General features: G+C 41.2%; 1 protein-coding gene across 1 annotated transcript in view; it reads right to left on the bottom strand.

Annotated features, from left to right (window-relative positions):
- Positions 1 to 22,961, bottom strand: part of HECTD4 (HECT domain E3 ubiquitin protein ligase 4) — a gene marked incomplete at its 5' end in the record, with an annotated part of 148,680 nt that overhangs the window by 77,974 nt on the left and 47,745 nt on the right. Inside the window, 17 exon segments of the mRNA XM_027771636.1 lie at positions 561 to 727; positions 823 to 964; positions 1,071 to 1,206; positions 3,855 to 4,030; positions 4,662 to 4,750; positions 5,220 to 5,324; positions 5,515 to 5,707; positions 6,715 to 6,948; positions 7,523 to 7,686; positions 8,933 to 9,037; positions 10,047 to 10,166; positions 12,809 to 13,007; positions 16,533 to 16,633; positions 17,132 to 17,285; positions 19,349 to 19,473; positions 21,482 to 21,610; positions 22,296 to 22,416. Coding sequence (XP_027627437.1) covers positions 561 to 727; positions 823 to 964; positions 1,071 to 1,206; positions 3,855 to 4,030; positions 4,662 to 4,750; positions 5,220 to 5,324; positions 5,515 to 5,707; positions 6,715 to 6,948; positions 7,523 to 7,686; positions 8,933 to 9,037; positions 10,047 to 10,166; positions 12,809 to 13,007; positions 16,533 to 16,633; positions 17,132 to 17,285; positions 19,349 to 19,473; positions 21,482 to 21,610; positions 22,296 to 22,416 — 2,460 coding nt within the window.

Below are 22,961 nucleotides of genomic sequence, written 5' to 3'. Positions count from 1 at the left end.
GGAAGAGAAGGGATTGAGGCATGACCAATCCCTGTGGTGGGAGAGGTGCTTTCTCACTTTCTCTGCCTCTTTCTGGCAAGTGCATATACCCTCTGGAAAATTAAAATAATTAAAAATTAAAATTTATAAATTTATTATAAATTATATAATATGTTTATATATAAAATATTTTAGGGGGGACTAGCAGTTAGCGTAATGGCTATGTCGCTGGACTCCCATGTAGTCGACCGCATTTCGTGTCCCGGACCTGGTGGCTTACAACTCACGCCGGGCGGGTTGTGTGCGTGCATGCCCAAGATCCTGAGAGGAGAATGGAGGAGAAGGGATTGCGGCATGGCCATCCCCCCTGGGGGGTGATTTCTTGCTTTCTGTCTCTCTGTCTGTCTGGTGAGCGCACATACCCTATAGCAAAAACCTCTCAAAAAATATATATACATATATATATATTTTAGGGGAAAACATTAGCAAATACCACTGCCCATGGTTTGGCCCCAAGAATTTCTTTAGTGGCTTTTACCCATTCTAGACAGGACAGTAAAAACAAAAAAGGAATAACTGACCTGGGTCCTCCTTGAAGGACCATTGTCACTGGACCCACAAGATGTGTCACTCCCCCAACTCGCACGGCCGCCGTCAGCAACTCCCGCATGTGCACCAGGGCTTGCTTGCGTGTGTTTCCTCGCCGCCACCTTGTCTGCGCAGCCAGAAGAAAGCTGCTGCTGGACACCTGAAATGCATGAGAAGGAAGCACACCTGAGTCTCACTGTCACCAGACCCTTCCGGTAGGTGCTATTCATGTGCCTTCTGCCTAAGATGACCTACAGCTTGGTCAGGGTTGGTGCCAATGAATGCAAAAAGCTGCCCCAGCAGGACACTGTAGGTGGGCTTGTCCCTGCTGTCCTCAATGGCCAGTGACTGCAGGAGTGTAAAGGAGCTGCTGCGGTGGCTGGTCACATGGCGACGCCTAAGGAGAAAACAAAACGGCATTCCATCAGCGCAACAAGGAACGCGGAGTCTGATCAACACGTTCGGCTGCATGTGGGAGTCCATCCCCGGCCATAGTCATTTACCTCTGATTTGCTCTAGTAAATTCCAGATCTTCATTGCCGATCATTTCCAGGTCGGAAGGAGCCGACATGCTGCGAAGGAAGACGGGCTGCCGGACAGCGTGCGATATCACCTTTGTTTCAGAGGCTGATTTACAAGCTGGGAAGAAAAGGAATGAAAAGGCTAATGACCCTGCTTTCTGACTCGTGAGGAATTACAGTAATAGCAGCATGTGACGGAGCTTTCTAGGACTTGAAATGCATCTTTGCTTTCTAGTTCAGCTACCAGTTCAGCAAGTGGAGCACTTGGTGATATTTTAAGCCAATTTTTATAAACCTAAATATTAGGTTAAAAATTATTTTATCTCAGAACGAGCAGATGGCACAATGGTTACGTTGCTAGACTCCCAGGGAGTTGACTTCAGTTTGAGTCCCAGACCTGGGGGCTTAAAATACATGTAGGACGCATGTTGTACGTTCCCAAGATCCTGAGAGGAGAATGGAGCAGAAGGGATTGTGGTGTGGCCATCCCCCCGGGTTGGGTGATTTCTTACTTTCTCTCTCTCTCTGTCTCTCTCTCTGATGAGCACACATGCCCTATAGCAAAAATCTCTCAAAAAATTATTTTAACTGAAAAAATTATAATATCTGTACAAACTTAGATTTCCAAAAAGAGGCTGAAAAATTCCTTAATTTCTTATCTACCAATATTTACTTCAATATATGTATTGTAAAAAGCAAGAGAGGAAGAAGAAAATAATTTCTGAACTCGCAAATTTCCTAATTCAAATAAAGCCAGATACATATTTTTTGGAAATGGCATTTGGCACCCCCTGCCACTTTAATCCTGGATTTGATCCAAGATAGCTGATTTATCACCATTTGGTGGTAATCTGCTTTGATCATGGTGGGAATAAATATTGCACCTGAGTTATAAACTGGACAGCTCTTCCTATAAAATATTCTTCTTCACCTTATTCAGGGAAGTAGTTGTAAAAGAACAAATGGAAGAAGAGAAAACAACATGTAAACATCAACTAAGAGGCTGGCCCTGTGGCACAGTGGCTGAACACTGTGCACTGGAAGCCAGATACTATATGGCCAACTACCTTGGGACCTGGCCCTGGCAGCTTGAGAAACGTTCTGGGTGCATGTGTGTGCATGCCCGGAATCCTGACGGGAAGGAGGAAGGAGAAATGAGAGGGAAAAGACTGTGGTGTGACCATGCCCATTGGGGGGGGTGCTTTCTCCTTCCCTCCTTTTCCTCTCTTTCACTCTGGTGAGCACATGTGGCAATTAAAAAAAAAAGGAGTGAAGAAAAAAAGATGTTGAGAGAGTAGAAAAACAGTTATTTTGTAAGTCTTAAGAATGATTAGGGGACCAGCATTTAGCACAATGGCTATGTTGCTGGACTCCCATGTAGTCAACTGTGGTTCAAGTCCCGGACCCAGTGGCTTAAACTCATGCCAGGCACATGTGCGTGCATGCCCAAGATCCCAAGAGGAGAATGGAGGAGAAGGGATCACCATCGTCTGGAGGGTGATTTTTTACTTTCTGTCTCTCTGTCTCTCTCTTTCTGGCGAGTGCATGCGTCCTATAGCAAAACAAAACAAAACAAAACAAAAAAACAACAACAACAACAAAAAACTAACTCTCCCAAAAAAAAATAAAGAATGATTAGATAATTTAAATCTAAAAAAATATATAGTTTTTGAAAATGGCATTATCTCTTAGAGCGGTACATTATCTCTGCGGTCTTGAGCCTCTTGGAAGGCTTCATCAGTCTTACTGAGTGGAGAAGTCTTATATGGGACCTTCAATGAATCCAGGGCTAAGAGGCCAGGGATGTGGTATGTGTAGCGGACTGTCTTGGCGTGTGATCAGACCATCCTCAGCACACGTCTCTCTCCCCAACCTGTGTCTTCCCCTGAAGTTCTCAGGGCATGGTCTCCTATTTCTAGAGTGAGACTCCTGAAATCCTTCTAGACTTATTTCAAGGAAGAGGAGCCTCAGACAAACAGCTGGGACAAGAACAAGTTTGCCTGCACAAGCAATGGGCTGAATGTCATTTAAGAACATGCTTATTCAACTTTTCTCTCAGGTTGCAAGGAACACTTGGCCCTGCCCCGTGGTACGGGTCCTGTCTTAAGTAAGAAGAGTCACTGGCTTTCCCAAGAGACGCATTTGCAGGCTAACAATTAAGATGTGACCTTGAAAATGTTAATTCACAGAAGTTCATGCCAGAAGTTTCCACATAATTACTACAAAAAAACAAACACTCAGTTTCGAGGGAAGAGGGAAAAAATGCGTTATAAAATTTACAATGCTACCTAATTACATGTTACTGGGAAATCTAATTATATATGCTACTATGAAAACCATAACATATACAAGTGGGCTTGCAAAAAGTTCATAGAAAGTGGATATTTTAAATAAACTATTCATAGAGTTCAAATTTTTTTGCACTAAAATAAACTCCTGGTTTAAATTCCATTTTTCTACAAGCTTTTTGAAGTCCCCTGGTACATGTGTATGAAGTATGTCACTGGGCTTCTTAGATGCCCCTGAGAAAAACCTCAGTGAGACAGGTAAGGCAATAGCGCTGATGCTAGCTAACTCAAATATGCCACAGGAAAACAATAAACGTGACTTACTAAGCAGAGAAATAAAAGGCAAAATTAAAATGCTGGAATTTCCTTATTTTCCTTTCTAGGAGCACGCAAGAGTGAACTTTAAAAAAAGTAGCTGATGTATATTTTGGGAATGGGCTAGGGTCAGAGCGTAGGCAGGGCTGTGAACGTGCAGTACCTGGTGTTTCTGCAGGGGTCCCGGAGATGCTTCTCGTGAGGCCCGACTGGGCTGCAATGGTGACGTGCAGCAACAGCTCAGCTCGGTTCATCAAACTCTTCACTAACGTCTTGGTTTTGGCCAGTGGGTGTGAGGGTTTCTGAATAAGAGAATTCACTTCTTGCAAGAACTTCTCCCTGTAAAGAAAGACCGATGTGCATTTAGTTGCTCTCCAGTTTATCAAAAATAATCTGTTTTTAGTTACAAAGGACAGGAGAATAAGACAGAGGGGAAACTAAGTCAACTAATAAACACTGTTTACCTCCCCCTCTCCCCATCCCAGGGAAGCAGTGTTAGAAACGGTGGCCACCGTTACTTCCTTTTCCTCAGTTTCAAACATCTATACTAACTGTTGAAGGTTAAAAGGCAAAACTTCCAGGACCATACATTGGCGTAATGGCTATGTTGCTGAACTCCCATGTAGTCGACTGCAGTTCAAGTCCTGGACCCGGTGGCTTAAACTCACGCTGGACATGTTTGCATGCGTGCCCAAGATCCCAAGAGGAGAATGGAGGAGAAGAGATTGTGACGTGGCCATCCCCCCTGGGGGGTGATTTCTTGCTTTCTGTCTCTCTGGCGAGTGTACACGCCCTGTAGCAACAACCTCTCCAAAAAAAAAAAAGAAAACTTCCAATTTACTAAATGAGTTCCAATTCTAAAATATTTAGTGAATGAACATTTTAAAAATATCCATTAGAGACTAGGCTTTCCCAATTTGTTTTGAGCATCAAGGTGATAAATTAGCTAATAGTTATTAACATCACTAACCTCAGTGATAGGACCATGTTTTCAAGATCATTTCCATCAAAGGAGACTTCCTTCATTGAACACAAAAGTTCTAGTTCTTTCATTTTGTTCTAAGGAAGGAAAAGTCAAGAAAAGATGGTATGCAGGATCTGCAAAAACCAAGTTTTACTGCACATATGTTAAAAGGAACAGAAAATTTCAGAAAAATACCACCACTGTGGGTCCATTATTTCTGTGCTTAATTCATTTGTATGCTATTTGATTTTTTAATGATCAAAAATGACATTAGCTCCTTTCTAGGGATTTCTTCAGGGTTTATCATTCTGCTTGGTTTTTATAAGATGTGAAAGCAACATTTGACAATCACAGTAACGTCTCTGGATTTTTAAATGAAACTATTAGTTTATAAACAACTATTGACATGTTGATCTCATTAATTTTCATTTGATCCCCTCTGAAAAATGGATACATTTCAGGAGACAGCATTATTTTAGCTCTCTCTGCACATGCACGCACATAGTAGATAAATTTGCTCTATAAATGGCAACGTCCCGATGACAGCTCACAAGCTCTGCTTACCTCATTAAAATGGTAATCATAAAAGAAAGGCATGTTGTTCTCCAGTTTCCCCTGCATGGCATCGTCGACCTCACTTTGCCATTTCTGTTCCAGTTCTGCAACACTCTAATAGAGACAGTAAAATAAAAACACTGTGTAAATGGATGCAGACTAAAAACGTGTGCAATTTGGAAATTTTAGTGGCCATAGTCATTTAAAAAAATTCATGTCACATTTCAATTTTCCTTAAGTTTCTAGGAATGCAATGATCTCCAGCAGCTACCACACAAACATATGTGTCCTAGCTTTCGCTTACCTGCAGCTGTCTCTCCATGGCATTGAGCTTCTTAAAGGTCTCTCCCATAATTTTACATAATAAATCATATTCCTCGGCATGCTCTTCTTGATATTGGAAGTTTATCAGGGACTGCAGTGCATCAACCAAGTTCAAGTGCTTAATAACACAGGAGACCACCATCTCCTCCATCACATCTGGCTGAATCACTTCTCTGTGATCACAACGGACACTGGTTAGAGATGTGCCCTGATCGCCACTCACCGAAGGCTGTGTTTTATAGGCTGAAGAAGGTAGGCTTTGATCCACATATATTAAATATTCACCATCCCTCCTTTCTTAGAATAGAGTAAGAGGCAAAAATATAATGGCATCCCAGGAGTCTTATGCCAACAAATAATTTAGTATATTAACTGACAAAACTGACATGGGCTGACAAAGCTGAAAATACAAATGAAAGGGATTTCATTCTCCATGATTTATATATTTTGAGCTAGATTCATATTAGAACTAAAATAGACCTAAGACTAAAAAGTGACCTTCTGCACCATTTACCTACTAGGTAATTTTATTCAGCATTACGACTTCTGGTATTTAGTGCACTTGGATGCTGGATGAAAACAATAGTGCCATTGTTTCATCTATGAAATTTCATCTCTTTTCCAATTTTCCCCCTCTGAAATGGCCAATATTTCCTCAGAGAACAGAGGATGCAAGGCAGACTTGATTTTAAGCAAAAATGCCACAAAGACATTTCTAACCATAAGACCTCACGTTCTAGGTTAAAGATCACTTACCATCTCTCTAGGCATCAAAACAAAAGACACGTCTCTAGACTATGGAAACCAAAGTAGAGGCTGACTATGCGTAGAGGTCAAACTACCTGAGGGCAACCTAGGACTTGTCAAACTGCAGCATGAATCACAAGCACATGGGAAACTTACTAAGACACAGATAAATGACCACATCCTCAGAGTTTCTGACTCAATGGTGTGAAATGGGGCCCAAGAACCAGGTTCCCAGGCAATGCTAAGGCTGCTGACTGGAGGGCCACTAACCTGGAGCACCTCGTGGGCTCCCAGAATACCCAGTTCACATTCACTAAGGAAACATAAAACTAAAGGCTCATTTGCTGGACCACAAGAAGAAACATAACCCTTCAATGGTGTACACATTATTTTTTTTTCATTGGGAAAAGTAAAATGCTACACAACAACATACTTTATACTTGGTCTAAATTGAGGTCTAGCTCGCCCAGAAATTTCCCTGAGCTTTATCATGATTCCTGGAGGCAGCCTGATCCGGGGCAGGTCAAAGTAGTTTCCAACAGGAGGCACGAGGACGTCAGAGGGGTAGGTGAATTCTCGGTCTTCCTCTATGGTCAGAGGCAGTGGAGAGGGGCTCGGAGTAAGGGCAGGGGAGATCACACCATTGGCCTCCACCTGCCACTGGCACCTGAGCAGACAGAAAAAAGGCTCTTCACTTCCTCTCTTACCGAGATATTGGAAAGCTACTTGAAGTCTGCAGATACATCAAACATATGAAGGAATGAAGGGTCACATCATCTGTTAAGTATTTAAACATCAAACCTTCTCCAGAGGCTAAAGAAAAACGAGCATTACACAAAAGCACATCTTTAGGAATCTGCCTCCTTGCCAATATTATATTATGAAAACTTTTAAACAGACAGAAAAGTGGAAAAATTAATGGTTAATATCCACATACCCACTGCCTAGACACCACAATACACATTTTGCCATGTCTGCTTTATTCCACACCACCCGCCCTTTGGGGATCCTTTTATTCAATTATACAATACAAGGTCTAGAGAAAACCTTAGGCAGTTCAAATATGTAGTCTGAAATTTAGTAAAGGCCAGAAAGTACTATGGTGTGATTGCTACCTTATTCCTTAGACATAACGATAGCCTGCGGTGGTCAGGGAGTAGGTATAGTCAGCCGGGAAATGACCGAAAGGTCAGGCCTTTGTCTACCATGGGTAAAAACGAGCTCAGTTTAAACCTGGTTACCTTTGTAAAAGTTTGGACCTCAATAGCTCCTGACAGGCTTCTTCTTCTTTGGTAATTTCTGGTCCATTGTACAGGATTCTTAACATGGAACAAGCTAACACAGACAGACCTAAAGCCAGGTCTACCAGGAAGGGCAAGCCTCCTGAGACATCCTCCGAAGACTCCTACAATGCAGACAGGGGTAAACCACACTGGTCAGTGCGCCTGGCAGAGGCTGCACCCTGGGCTGCACCGCACCGCACTGTCCCCGGCCACAAGGTCTCACAGAGCAGCATCGAACGTCACTGCTATGGGACAGGCACAGCACCCAATACCATGAGTAGATGTGGGCACGGGAATGACCACAGAGTGAAGCCTCAACACAGTGCCGGAGAGAGAATAGCAGATAAGTCTCCACAGTAGAAACACCACAAAACACATGCAAGAACCCCCAGTTCTTAGGCTAGCATCCTAAGTATAAATCACTCTCTTGTTTTGTCACCTTTGTCTTGTACTCAAACCAGGATATTGTCACAGACTGCACTGAATGCATTCGAGAAGTATTTATTACGTGCCGTCTGAGTGTCATTGTTCCATGTGCCTGAGATATGCCGGAGAACAAGACAAAGGCCCCAGCCTTCATGGAGCTTATATGCTAACAGACAACTTCCCCTAGAGGGGCCTGGCTGAGCTAAATATAAGCGCCTCCAAGTCCGAAATACATATTTAAAATCAGGCAACTGGGGGAAGAGGTGAGAATAAAGTGGTGGTGATTAATAGAAACAAAATTATAGACAGACAGGAGGAATAACTTCCGTCTGTGTTACAAAATACAGTGGTGAGAACTTGGATGACAAGAACTTGCTGTGTATCTCAAGGTAGCTAACAGGGAGGACTGTAAAGACAAATGGTTGTGATGATGGGGATGCTAACTACCCTGACTTAATTAGAAAACATTGTATTCTTGTACTGGAAAATCACATTGTACCCCATGATGTGTATAATTATTATACATTAAAAAAAAAAGAGGTGTTTGCAAAATATAGAAATCAATCAACCAACCAATCAGGCAACTCGCAGGGTTGGTAGAGCTCCTACTCCCCTTACCACCCGGAACTCAGTGCTTACTTGTTGCACTGAGGTTTCCTTGCCCTCTGGAAAGATGCTGGAGTCGGGTTACCTCCCCAGGTGCTGAAGATGGAGCCCCGTAGCAATGAAATATTTCTGTGCTGTTGAGCTGATTTTAGGTCATGGCTAGTTTTATTCTATAAAACTGCTATTAACTGCTAGTGGTTCGCTACTGTCAAATGGAAGAGATGGATGGAAAAGTGGCTCATATTTTGCCCTGCTTCCAAGGCAAATATGGTGCATGTAACCAAGGCATAGAAGAGAAGGTACACTGTGCCCACAGCAGTGGTTGGATTCAAGTACCTGAGCGCGAACTGTGCAAGCAAAGCCCCACATAGCTTTATCAGGAGTGTTGTGCTCACGGCCACTTCTCATTTCAAAGGAGAAGGTGACTGTATCTCCTTCCACCTTAAATTTAAGCAGGGGGAAAATGCACTTTAAAAACAAGACACACAATTTTCATGAGAGCAATGAATTTCAGAGATTTACTTTCAAAAGGACCACAGCAGTACTGCACCTCCTTTCCTCCCTTGTTTTTCCTTCAGATGCTCTCCCTTCCCACTCTGACACCGACCTTTCACATGTCTCTCCTGACCAAGGAGTCTGGGACCAGGCCTCTGTGAAATGGACCGGGACTGCCCAATAGCAGGAGCAGCGTGAAACTCAGTCAAACCCCGAGTGTAAATTCTAATAGAGCCCTCGGATTCCGATCTCTGCTCTCCCTGTGTCTCATCGATAAGGCAGGCAAGAGTCCTGTACTCCTGGGAAAGGTGACTGAGTGCTGGAAGGCCTCGCTCTGCATTACAGAGTAAGAAACAACTGGCAGCCAGTCTGAGGGCAACTACAAAATGCTGTTCATCCAGATTTGGATGCACCCAGACTACATCTCAGAGGTAATTTGCCGACTACGGGCATATTAAAGAGGGCACTTCATGTGTGTAACATATGGGCTCTGGAGCAGACTTCGGAGGTGTTCATGGGTTTCAGCGGGTATTTTGGTTCATATTCACATTCTAGGTAGATATGTAAAGCATGGCCCAAATCCATTTGAAAACACTAACTAAGCACTTTTAAACTGCAATGGCCCTATGGTTCTACTGGTCATAAGAGAGTCTCGAGGAGATGCAAGCTGAAAGACTTGGAAACCCTTTTTATGGACAGAGGAGAAAATGCTGTGACAACCTCCATCCATGGAGTAACCTGCGACAGGGAAAACAGCTCTGCAGCGGACAAGGGTCTGATGTCCCACAGTGACAGGAGGGCCATTCCGAGTAGAACTGACAGGCTGGGTCTAGGCTCCCTCTCCACAACAGCTCTCAGAGCACATGTTCTCTGGGACTGCAGTTAGTACTTGGGCCTGTCAGGAAGGTGAGCTCATGTTTCTTTTCTAGGAAGTGACCGTGAGGGGATACCATACCTTCACCAAGTCTTTTGGCCAGCCAGTTCCTAAGACACTAGGGCTGCCGTACCCCAGCGTGTTGCCTCCATATTCAGCAACCTTCCTACTGTTTGTGTTAGGCCCCGCGTATATCACCAACTTCAAAACAGAAAATATACTGTTAGACTGTAAAAGAAAAACAAAAACAACATCTACAAATAAAAAGGCTGTAAAAAAAGATTGGTTTAAAAATACATTCATAACCAGGCACTGGTGTCACTCTAATATAACTAGTACTTCCCGATATTTTAAGACTAACAAACTACAATAGTTTAGATGCAATTAGCCATTGCTTTTTAAGGGACAGCCACAGAGTAAAAACAATAATTTTTTTAAAAAGGCATATTATTACATAATGTGTGGCGCATTAACTGGCTTGGGGACCTCACAACAAAACAGTTAAACTAAGCTATTGTGGCTATTTTCATCCTAATTAATAACATGTAACTCATGAGTAACAGGTACAAATGGACCCCTTAAGTCCTCCCCCAAAATTAACCAAGTGAGCAAACGTAACTGGAAAGATGGTATCTAACACAATAACAAAAGCACCAAATAAATAAATAAATAAATACCAATGAGTAAATGAGGATTTTTAAAAAATGCAACAAATGGAAAATAAGCCATATATTCTTAGAATGTTGCTTAATGGTATAAAAATAAAACGACACAAAATTTGGGCCAGAAAGGGGGCTGCGGTTTCTTGGGTCAGTTTTCATGTATCAGTACATTTTTTTCTAATAGACTATTCATTTATATCCAATCAATCAACTTTCTAAGAGGTAGGAAAGACATTTATGCCTCTTTGGCATTCAAATGCTTCCACAGGAAAATTAAAGCTCCGGCTTCTCTAAGCACCAACCCCTGTCCTTGAGTCACATTCTGACTGCCTCCCACTGCGTCTAAGTTTGTTTCTAAAAGCTGCATCCTGGACGCTGATCGTCCCGTGATTTCTTACCCTTTCAGACTTTTTGCTCACACCAGCCAGGGACCACTGGAAAAGCAAATGAACTTTTATCCATGTAGTAAGCCTCTTTGTGCTTCGTCATGCACCACTAATGTCTACTGCAGGCATAGTTAATGCACATCAGAAGATGCAAACGACTGTTCTTCGAAGGAGAGACACAATGACACCAACCAAAATGGCAACCTCTTCCATTTCCATTTTAAATCATCTCTTCACTTGGACCTGGGCAATGGGGACAGCTGATGCCATGAGCTATGAAGGGAGGAAGGCTGAGGCTAGGGGATAACTTTCTTAAAAGGTCCACCAAAGACTATTTTCTGTATTTTCTTGCTTCCAGCTAAATTAAGTTTCAGGCAAGTCTTAAACCCCTTCAGACATCCATGAATCGGACTATCTTAACAGGCAACAAGGAAGAAAAGAATTCTATATCTTGCCTACTGATGTGTTTCACCACCTCATAGTATGTATAGTTAAGACCTTTATTTTATTTATTTATTTTTCTTTCTTTTTGGAGAGGTTTTTGCTATACGACGCGTGCGCTCACCAGACAGAGAAAGACGGAGAGATAGAAAGCGAGAAATCACCCCCCAGGGGGGATGGCCACGCCGCAGTCCCTTCTCCTCCATTCTCCTCTTGGGATCTTGGGCACACACACACACGCACCCAGCATGAGTTTAAGCCACCAGGTTCAGGACTCGAACTGCAGTTGACTACACGGTAGTCCAGTGACAGAGCCATTATGCTAACTGCTGGTTCCTTATTTATTTATTTTTAGGTTTTAGCCATAGGGCACATATACTCATCAGAGAGAGAGAGGGAAAGTGAGAAATCACCCCCGGGAGGAAGGCCATGTGGCAACCCCTTCTCCATTCTCCTCTTGGGATTTTGGGCATTCATGCACATGCACATAAGATTTTTAAGCCCCTGTGTTCAGGATTTGAACTTGATTGGCCATGTGGGAATCCAGCACCTTAGCCACCACGCCACCTGTTGGCCAAGTCCTTTATTTTTAACTCCCCAGAAAACTTCCTTGATGGGATTTAAGACCATTTGCCCTCACACAGTTCATAGAGGAGAGACAACAGATAGCTGACAAGCTACATAATACAGTGTGTAAAAGCCATTGGACAGTTCTCCAGCTGTTTTTTTCATGTTACATACCCCAATTTCATGATGCTTTACAATGTAACAAGTATAAATAGAAGAATTACTTGAACCCTTAAGATGCTTCCTTTCATTTATAACTGTTAAGCCATCAGGTTGGAAACCACTTTTCCTCAATATCTATGTGGGCCCTGAGTTAATGGTAAAGAAGAACAAATATTTAAATAAATAAAAGTCTGGTCTTAGCACATTTGAAACCTTCTAAAAGGCCACCTTTTCCTAAAAGATACATGAGAAGCCCCAAGAACTGGGCAGTAAGACCTTTCTAGATGAATGGCCATCACACATCTGCAGGAATTCCAAGCACAGAGGGAAGGTAAGCACAATGAAAAGGAAGACTGCCTTTGTCTCGGATCTAAGCTTTTGAAAGCTTACAAAAGGACATTTTCAGCAGTGGTAAAGCACTGTTCTTAAGACTGCAAAGGTGGTGGCTCTTGGACACTCTCAATTAATCAATACCCCTGAAGGCATTATCTTAGAAGAGCTCTCCTTAGAGATATCTGCAGTCAGACATAAGTCAAGAGGGGTGACCAGCGGCAAAGAAAAATAAGAAGCACCCGAGAAATCAGCCTATTGGAGGCGGACCCACAATAGCCCAGGTCTTGCTTACTTTGTCGTAGTCATATTGTGATGAGCATCTGCTATCAAATCTCAGATACAGGCAGCGAGCTCCTGGGATATGGACGGTTTCTTTAAATTTATAGTTGTCTCTGACAGGGTGCACCGTTTCTACAGTTTTCCCAGCAGCCCATGGGGCAGGAATCTTTAAACCAGTTAGAAAACCTGGCTCTTCCTTCTCCTCTAGCATTCTATAAGCAGAGAAAGAGAAAGATTTAGCCTAGCAGCAAAAAAGAAAAAACAAAATGTAAACCCAGTAAAATACACAAGATTAAAAAACTGCACTTTAGGGGCCAAGAGGTAGCATGGTGATTAGGGGCGTTAGACTCCCACATGGCTGACCATGGTTCAAGTCCCAGACCTAGTGACTTGCTTTCTCACTTTCCTCTCTCTTGCTCTGTCCCTTTCTGATCAAATAAAATAAAATGAAATAAATAAATAAATAAAGCTAAATAATTTAAAGAAAAAGAAAGAAATTGCACTTTAATTTACTACAGCATGCAGTATGATGATATTGTGGCTTTTATTTTTTTTAAAGATTTTTTTAAAAAAATTATTTACTCATTCATTTATTTTATTATTTTTGACCAGAGAGAGAGAAAGAAAGAAAACTAGCCACCAGGTCTGGGACTCAAACCATGGCTGGCCATGTGGGAGTGTCCAGTACCTTCACCACCACCCCACCAGCTGGTTCCCAAAGAATTTAATTTAATTTAATTTATTCATTCATTTTATTTTAATTTGACCGGACACACACACACACACACACACACACACACACACAAAGTGAGAAAGCAAGCCACCAGGTCAGGACTTGGACTGTGATCAGCCATGTGGGAGTGTCCAGCACCTTAACCACCACGCCACTTGCTGGTCCCTAGTGCCTTTTATTTTTAAATTTTTATTTATCTATTTATTTATTTATTTTTGAGAGATTTTTGCTATAGCATTGTGTGCATTTGCCAGGGAGACAGAGAGATAGAAAGCGAGAAAACACTCCTCAGGGGATGATCATGCCCCAATCCCTTCTATTCCATTCTCTTCTTGGGACTTTGGTATGCACGTACACGTGCCTAGTGTGAGTTTCAAGCCACCGGGTCTGAGACTTTTTTTGAGAGGTTTTCGCTATAGGGTGCATGCGCTCGCCAGACAGACAGAGACAGACAGAGAGACAGAAAGTGAGAAATCACCCCCCAGGGGGGATGGTCACGCCACAATCCCTTCTCCATTTTCCTCTTGGAATTTTGGGCATGCACGCACACGCGCCTGGTATGAGTTTTAAGCCACCGGGTCCGGGATGAGAACCACAGTTGACTACGTGGGAGTCCAGCGACATAGCCATTACGCTAACTGCTGGTTCCCCAGGTCCAGGATTTGAACCAAGGTTGACTACGTGTGAGGTCCAGTAACATAATCATCATTCCATCTGCTGTCCCTCTATTGTGGCTTTTAAATGCTTGATATCAGTGGCAATCAGAAACATTAAATATTCCTGTATTTAAAGTTTTTCTTTTCTATTGTTAGACATTGCGTATCTTTGCCTCTTTTTTTCAAGAGGAATGCAAGACTGATAACCAGGAGAAGTCTCTACCAATCCCACTTACAGGACTAGTGTCTTGTAAAATTTCCATTTGTTGATTTCTGTATGTCAATTCTTGTAAACTCAGTGACTCTACATAATTAGTTATTTTTCACTGTAACTTTTACTAAAGAAAGTTGCCTTCAAAGTTCCTTTCATCTACTATCATTGAATTTTCAAGGACTTCATGGAGCCAGACACTCTGGAAAACAAACTTCTATAATCTGCCGTGGCTTTCTCTTATTCTTTTCAACTCAGCAGGTTAAGCTGCAGAAACTGCACTGTCTAATCTGCTAATTACTATTCACATGTGGCCATTCAAGTTACATTTAAATTAAACTTAAAATTGGGACTAACAGATGGTATAATAGAGTCCATCACTGGACTCCCATGTAATCTACCATGGTTTGAGTCCTGAACTCAGCAACTTAAAATTCAAACCAGACGTGTCTGTGTAGATGCCCCAAATCCCAAAAGGAGAATGGAGGAGAAGGGACTGTGGCATGGCCATCCTCCTGGAAGATGATTTCTTGCTTTCTTTCTGTCTCTGTTTCTCTGGTAAGCACACACACCCTATAACAACAACAACAACAACAACAAATCTCTAACAACAAGAACAAATTAAACTTAAAATTTAGTTCTTCAGTCACATTAGCCTTATTCCAAATGCTCAGTAACAACATGTGGGTGTGGCTGAAGATATTGGACAGCGTGGACACAAGTTTCATCACTGCAAAAGCTCACCTGGACAGTGCAGTGCTCTAGAGAAATCTAGGAAATCCTTTCTGACCAATTTATTTCTTTATTATTTTTTTAAAAAAGATTTTTGCCAAAGGGCATGTGCATTTGCCAGAGAGAGACAGAGAGAGAAAAGTGAGAAATCACCTCCCAGGGAGATGGTCATGCCACAATCCTTTCTCCTTTATTCTCCTCTCAGGATTTTGGGCACACACGCACACACCTGGCATGAGTTTCAAGCTGCCTGGTCTGGGACTCAAGCTGTGGTTGGCCAGGACCTTAACCACCACGCCACCTACTGGCCCACTTTCGTTGTTTTTTAAAGACAGTATCTCTCTATGTCATGGTCCTCCCACCTCAGCTTCCCTCCTGGGATTATAGGTGTGCACTGTGAGATGCCTGAGTCTCACTATATTGCCTAGGCCATATGCAAGTGTGCAACCCTCCTGCCTTGGCTTACCCTGTCACTGGGCTTACAGGTGTGGCCCTTGTGCTGAGCCTTTAGGCTGGACAAGGAATCCTACACAGTGGAGCACAGCGTCTTGGCAGTGCATGCCACCAAGGCTAGGCCTCAATTTTTTTAAAAGACAGTTTAAACATACCTGATAATCAACTGCAAACATTTCGAGTGTCCAAGTTGGTAAATTTGGACATTTGTACACACCTGTGACATTTCCTTCTTCCTTTCTTTAATCCCTCTATTCCTCCCCTACAGCAATCTTTATTCAGTGTCCATCATTACAGAGTTTTTGTGACCTGGGGGATCTGGCCTCTTTCACATAGCATGAGTACCCCAAGACTCACCCAGGTTGTTGCACACCCCAATAGTTTACTCCCTTTCACTGCTGAGTAGGAGTCCATTGTGTGACTACACCACAAATTGTTTATAAGTTCATAATGTGGGTTGTTTCCAGTTTCGGGTTATTCTTTTGAATACATAGAAAATGTATTTTTTCTATGTAAAAATGCATCATGACTTTTCCGACAACCCAATAGCTAAAGCTGTTATCAATCTTCATGTACAAATCTTTGGAAGAACCAATGCTTTCTTTTCTCTTATGTGAATACCTAGAAGTCAAAGAGCTGGTCATATGGTCAAGGCGTATGTTTAAATTTATTAAGAAATTGTCAAACCGTCTGTCAAAGTCATAATAGTTTACATTTCTACCATTAGTGTATGAGCATTTCAGGTCAATTTTGAACTAATGTCTTGATCCATGGGAAATTTATTCTAACCTGTTCCCATAAATCTACAAAGCAATGCTACAGTTACCTGTAAAATTTTGACCCTGAAGTCTTTTTTTTTGTCCTGCTAGATAATCTTTGCTAAGCATCACTTGTCATAAGAGGAGGGCTAGGCTTTTATCAGTAGGAAAAACGAGGAGGTAGCATCCATTACCTCTCATCCGGGAACAGCCTGCACTTCTGATCTGATGAGCCACATGGAGAACAGCCCACATCGGCAAAAACCGGACACTGGGTCTTAAGCAGCAAGGCCGTCTGAAACACAAAACCATCAGTATGTCTCAAAGGGCTGTCAGTTTTCTAGACCTGAAGACAAACTTAGAATCCCCACTTGAGTCCTCAATTTTATAATCCTAATCTGTCTTCCTTCACTGGGAAATGCTTTACTACTTAAGCCACTTAACATCATTTCACGAAATGCATGAACGTAACACATAATTTATATTAGTTACTATTACCCTGTGAGGGCTCAGGAGACTGACTGTAATAGTGGATTGTTAGGAGCAGTGCACATTGACATTTTTATAGCTGGTCACCACTGAATACTTGCTAAAATAATTCAGTCAAATAGACACAGTGTTTTCCTTAACATTCTAGTTTACTTTTATGACAAGATTTTTTCTTTGTTTCATCATATTTCCCTTATTTTCTGAAGACACAGTTATGTTTAGTCTGCCTTCAGCAAAAGCACACAGCTACAGCGTGAAGTGGGCTGGCTGAAAGCAGTTTCCTCGGGCACAGTGAGCCCCGTACCTGGCTGGTATAGAGTACCAACTGCACCAGCTGCGGCATCAGGGCATCGGCCATGATCAGAGTCTGTAAGTTTGGATGCATCAGGGAGGTCAGTAACACTGGAAGAAGGTGACCAAGCATAGTAGCCTTAGTAACTTGTTCCAAGCCTTTTAACCTACAAAAAGTTCAAGAAAACACACAGCCTAAGCAATGTCGGATCATGTGAAGAAGCAACTGATGTCATCTTTAGCTCACAAATTCTCTTAAACTAGCTCCTTGGACAAGTTAAGCACTTGGGAATTATGACAATTCAGCCCACGCATTTCCCACTCTCTACCACCAAGAGGGTAAGAACAGAAAGTTGTTGGTGGATTTCACCTTCGACCTCAGATTTTGCCACAATGGCTTACAGGTACACCTCACAGCACCTTCGCAGCCCCTGACAATGGCTTCTAAAATTCAAGTGGCTACTCTAGGCAGTTACTCTCTGTAAAGTCCCCTCGCTCCTCAGGCTGTCAGTCACAGTGCTGCACTGAGACTCTGAAAGGGAGAAAGTGAATGGCTACAACAGCAGCTACAAAATCTACTATTGGCCTAGATAAATTGAGGCTTAGGTGAGTACAGAGGAAGGCAGATTTTTTTTTCTAAACATTTTTTTTATTGTGAAATAAACAGACTTAACATAAAGTTGATCCTCTTAGCTATTTTAAAATTTCCATTTCGATGTCATTAAATCATGTGCAACCATCACCACTGTCCAACTCCATAACTATTTCATCTTGTACAACTAAAACTCATACCATTAAGTAGTAACTGCTCATTTCTCCCTCCCCTAGCTCCTGCCAACCACCATTCTGCTGTCTCTGATCTTGGCTACTTTAAGTAGGCAGATTTCTAATTTGTCTCTAAAATTACATTCTTAAGATCTTCATCCTGTTAGAAGAATCAAGGTGTGAAGATCTCTCAAAGAAAGAAATGGGTTGGGGCTGGCAGGTGGCGTGGTGGTTAAGGGAACTGGATTCCCACATAACCGACTACGGTTCAAGTCCTGGACCTGGCAGTTTGCTTTCTCACTTTCCCTCTCTCTCTATCTTTCACTCTGTCCCTTTCTAGTCAAATTAAAATAAATTAATTAAATAAATTAATTAAACAAAATAATTCTTTTCTAAAATATCTATTTACTTATTTATTTCCATTTGTTGTTATTATTTTTAATTTGACCAGACAGAGAGAGAGAAAAAGGGAAAGCAAGAAAGCAAGTCAGCAGGTCTGGAACCCAAACCGTGGTCAGCCATGTGGGAATCCAGTGCCTTTAACCACCATGCCACCTGTCAGCTCCTAAATAAAATAATTTTTTTAAAAAAAGAAATGGGTTAAACTCCATAATGCTACCTAGAATATCGGATTTGGAAACAGAAACAGACTCCTATGTCCTGGCTCTCCCAGGAGGCTGCACTCTCTCCCCCTGACAGATCTGCATCGGCAGGGAACTACCTGTCTTCACAAGCCGAGGCACAGTGGCGATCTGGATTATATTGTTCTCAGTCCCAGCCTTCTTCTCGTCTCTGAGAGAGAGCAAGAACCAAGGACCCGGGGACAGACAAGGATACCAAGGCAAAAATAACAATACAAGACTGTTTTAGAGCAACATCTCTATCCAAAAACACAGCTACAACTTATATCTAAAAGCAAACCACAGCAGAGATGTTAATGTGAAGGACTGGGAAAGCCTGTTCCTACTATGAGAAAGCAGTTTGCCCTCTATGTATTGATAGATCACCCCTGTATTTGGAGAAGTAAAATTACGGTGAAATCTTGAGATACTATGTCAGTGTCATCTTAAGTACAGCAGTTGGTGACCCACACATTTCTACATCACTTGCTTGTGAAAGTACTTATCATGTGGAAACTGAGTACTCATGGTGCTGAGCTGGACAATAAAATAAATAGATAAATAAAAGCTAGTATGGAAATGCAGAGAGAAGTCCCAATGTCTGGGATGAGGCTGCCCACTACAACCTTGCTGGAGCGCGGCTAATTGGCCCAATCTTACCTAAAAGCATATTCAAGAGTTCGAATGCACTTGGCTTTGAAACACTTGCCATTTCAACCTAGTCTCACAGAAACTCCTCTATGTTAAATGAAGACTTGATGTTCTGTTCTACAAAGATTTCACTTCATAAGCAAATGTTCCTTCTGGAAGGCCTGCGGGTGACAGCTCACAACCCATTACCTTACCTCTGCTCGCGGTCAGTTACGTCACTGTTTATGAGGGCAGTTGTAACCTGCTGTAGCATTTCCAACACTTCATCACATCCAGTCAGGATTTGGGTGGCAAGAGCCAAAATACTGACCTTTAGCTCCTAGGTAGAAAATACCAAAATATGATTTTTAAGCTTTGTGATGAGCACACATGCACAATGACAACACAAAATGATGCAATTTAATGATGCATTTCCAGATTAAATGAAGTGGCCAGAACAAGCCCAAAGCAGTCACTTCTACTAGGATGGCAAGTAGCAGTTTGCTTTGGGAAGCTAAGGTCTGGAGTGCGGACGGAAATACGAAGTATTTCACGGGGAGTACACTGAGTGCCTAGGAGCAAAGGCCTATCTCCCATCCCATCCAGCACAAGAGAGCTCCTGGTGGCCAGCCCAGAGACTGTCCAGGTGGAAGGCTGCCTTAGGTGGTATGAGGATAGCTAAAGAGAAAAACAGAACAGTAAAAGGTGCATGTATAGGTGGTGAATAAAATGAGACAAAAACACAACATTCTGAAACAGTACAAGTGACCTTTTACTTAATGTCTTAAGTCCATTACATTTAAAAGCAAGCACGTTAAAGACTCATTTAAAGTAGCAGACAGTTATAGGCTATTAAACATTTAAAATAACTATTAGAGAGTGCATAGGAGTACAAATACTAAATAACATGTCTAGAAATGTTAGTTAACAAAATAGAAGTGTTTAGTTTACAATTATTTTCTATTAGAAATTTCAACCAAACTCTTTGACATTTACATTTAAAAAATTTTTTTCCTCAGAAATGTCAAATGGCTGGGCCTATTTTGCCTTAACTGAGTCTTTTTATTTCTCTCAATGGTTTAATTCATAGGATTAATTAAATTTAACCATCCAAACAGAAAAAAAAAATGTTTTTCTTTGTTGGAACTGTTGGGTCTTTTTTCTAGTTAAAGGTATTTTTGTCATTATTAGAACTGCCTAGAAGAAGTTGAATCACGTATAAGTCATGGTAATGACATCAGTCCTCGTTCACTGACTCCATATTGGGCAGCAGGTGGCTCAGGCCCAGGGTCATATATGGCTTGTCCCTAATCTTCACAGCAACCTTACAAGACAGATATTAGTGTTCCTTTTTACTGATTAGAAAACGAAGACAAGAGGAGTTAAATAAATAGTATCTATAAGTTAAATTAAAATTTCATGATTCTCTGTTGGTTTAAAATCAACTATATAATGAAATGAACTAAAAAAAATATAAACAAGCAAGCAGATGTGTGAGTTACATAGTGTGTGTGTGTATGTGTATAAATATACATACATGAATGAGTAAGAAAAGGGCAAATTAATGGCTTTTATCTTTATGACTTTCTCAGTTAATTTTTCAGTGTGGAGTTAGTCAACATTTTAAGAAAAAATAAAATTCTTATTGATTTCTCTAATCCTCCCACAAAGATGCAATTCTGAGGAACAAGGCAAAGAAAAGCCTTGAGCATCTGTCAAAATTATAACAACCAACTGCTATAAAAAATCTTTAGACTGCTATAAATTGTCATGTAGGAACAAATTATGGATTTGACACAGAAGCTAATTTAAAAATAATTATAGCATAATTTAAAAATAATTATAGCAAGTGAAGTGAAGTATTGGTTTAGAAATTAAATTATTCAATACAAAGATTGAGAGAAAGTTATCTTTTTAAGTTCATTTGAACTACGAGGACACGATAAACCATTCAAAATATCAAAATGGTTTAAAATGTTATGCTCCCAGATTTATATATACATATATATATAATATATTTATTTATTTAAAACATTTATACATATACTTTCAGGTTCATGTGAGATCACTTGTAAGTGCCATATTTTAAAGTTCTTAAAAGATAAAAATAAACAAAGGTACGAAAAGATTGACAAGAGCACATGGATGACACGTTATGAGAGTGCCACACACATGTAACCACTGTGCAATGACATAAAAATCTATGAGATGAGTGGCCCAATATTACCTCAATGAGAATATAAGTTATGGGGTGAATTCTGAAATCCTAACACACAGGAATTTAGCCAATTAAGCTGTGCTTTACACACGGGGTCAAAAGCATCGTTAAAATAAAGCTTGGTGTTTACCTGTACCTTCAATGTCTCTCCCTGCAAGGAGTTGTCACTGTCATCATTCTCATCGGGTTTAATCAAAATAGTGTTACTGAGAAGGTGATTCTGAACTGCCATCAGATAGCGCAAGCAGGAAGATGCAGCCTTTAATACAAACAAGGGCATTTAAATGATCTACACCCTACTGAAAGAAGGGAGCATGTAATCCCCAAGTTTTTAAAAGATTTTGACGAGGGAAACAAAAAGAGAAAGTACAGAAAACAGACCAAGTTAGTTCCTCGGGTGACTTACTTTCACATGACTTTCAATACATACTTTGACATATTTACTATAATTTTCTGCCTTCTGCTATGCACTCCTCACTAATCACTCAGAATACTTACTTGAATTTTGCCTCTTACAGTACTTTTCCCCCTTCCCTTCACATGCACCTCCATCACAGAAGATCTACCCAACCCTCAGAAGAATCTTTTGGTTTCTATCAGTTTCTGTAAGACACTGATGGGGTAGAAAACAATGCTACATTCAAATGAATAAGGGGGAAACCCTCACTAAATAAAACATAAACACCTAAATTCTGTCAAACAATCTAATACATCAAGCACTTTACGCAAGGGCAATAAAGTCTCTGAAAAAGTATTTGCAGTGTTTTTATCTGCTGATAGTTCTACATTCCTAGCATAAGCGCAGTCATCCATGGACTTCCGTAATTATTTAAAGTCTATCTTTGTCAAGTGAGTATGTGAGTATGTATACACCTCTCAATACAGTGCATGAAAACACAGGGATGCTTGATATAATTTTCTTTCATTAAACACGTTTTACTTACAGGCACAGTTGAAAGGAGCTTTTGAAAATCATCTTTAGAGACAGTTTGGCACTTGGTGATTAAGATACAGGATTCTCGTACAACAATCTTCAGAATGTAGTGTAAAAGTTCATCATTTAGTCTTTAAAATGCAGGAAAAAAGTAACAATAAAATATTGATGATGTATTAGTAAAAGGATAGCTTTTATACAATTGGTGTAAGATGACAAATAGAGAATAGGAAATTAATCGGTCTTCTGTAAGCAAACTATCTTTCTCAGTAATGATGCTAACAATTTGGACTATTATCTAAAGCAAACTTATAGAAACAAAATGGTCCCCAGCCACCTAGTCAAAGTATTTTCTAAACAACATAGAAAGCCGGGCCAACAGTGGCATGTTGGTTAAAGTGGTTGGCTCTCACATGGTTCACTGTGTGGTTTGAGTTTGGACCTGGAGGCTTGAAAAATATGCCAGCCTCAGGCAAGTGTGTGCTCAGCTCCCAAGAGAACAGAAAAGGGACTGCAGCATGGCCATCACCCATGGGGATGCTTTCTCACTTTCCCTCTCTCCTCTCTGGCTCTATCTCCAAAAAGCACACTCTATAGCAAATTTAAAAAAACAGAGATACAAACACATACATCACATACATGTGTATGCATGCCCAAAATCCTGAAAGGAGGGAGA

Source organism: Tupaia chinensis, unplaced genomic scaffold (genome assembly GCF_000334495.1).
Source record: "Tupaia chinensis unplaced genomic scaffold, TupChi_1.0 Scaffold000226_1, whole genome shotgun sequence".
NCBI classification, from domain to species: Eukaryota; Metazoa; Chordata; class Mammalia; order Scandentia; family Tupaiidae; genus Tupaia; species Tupaia belangeri.
This window is presented reverse-complemented; position numbering and strand designations above follow the sequence as displayed.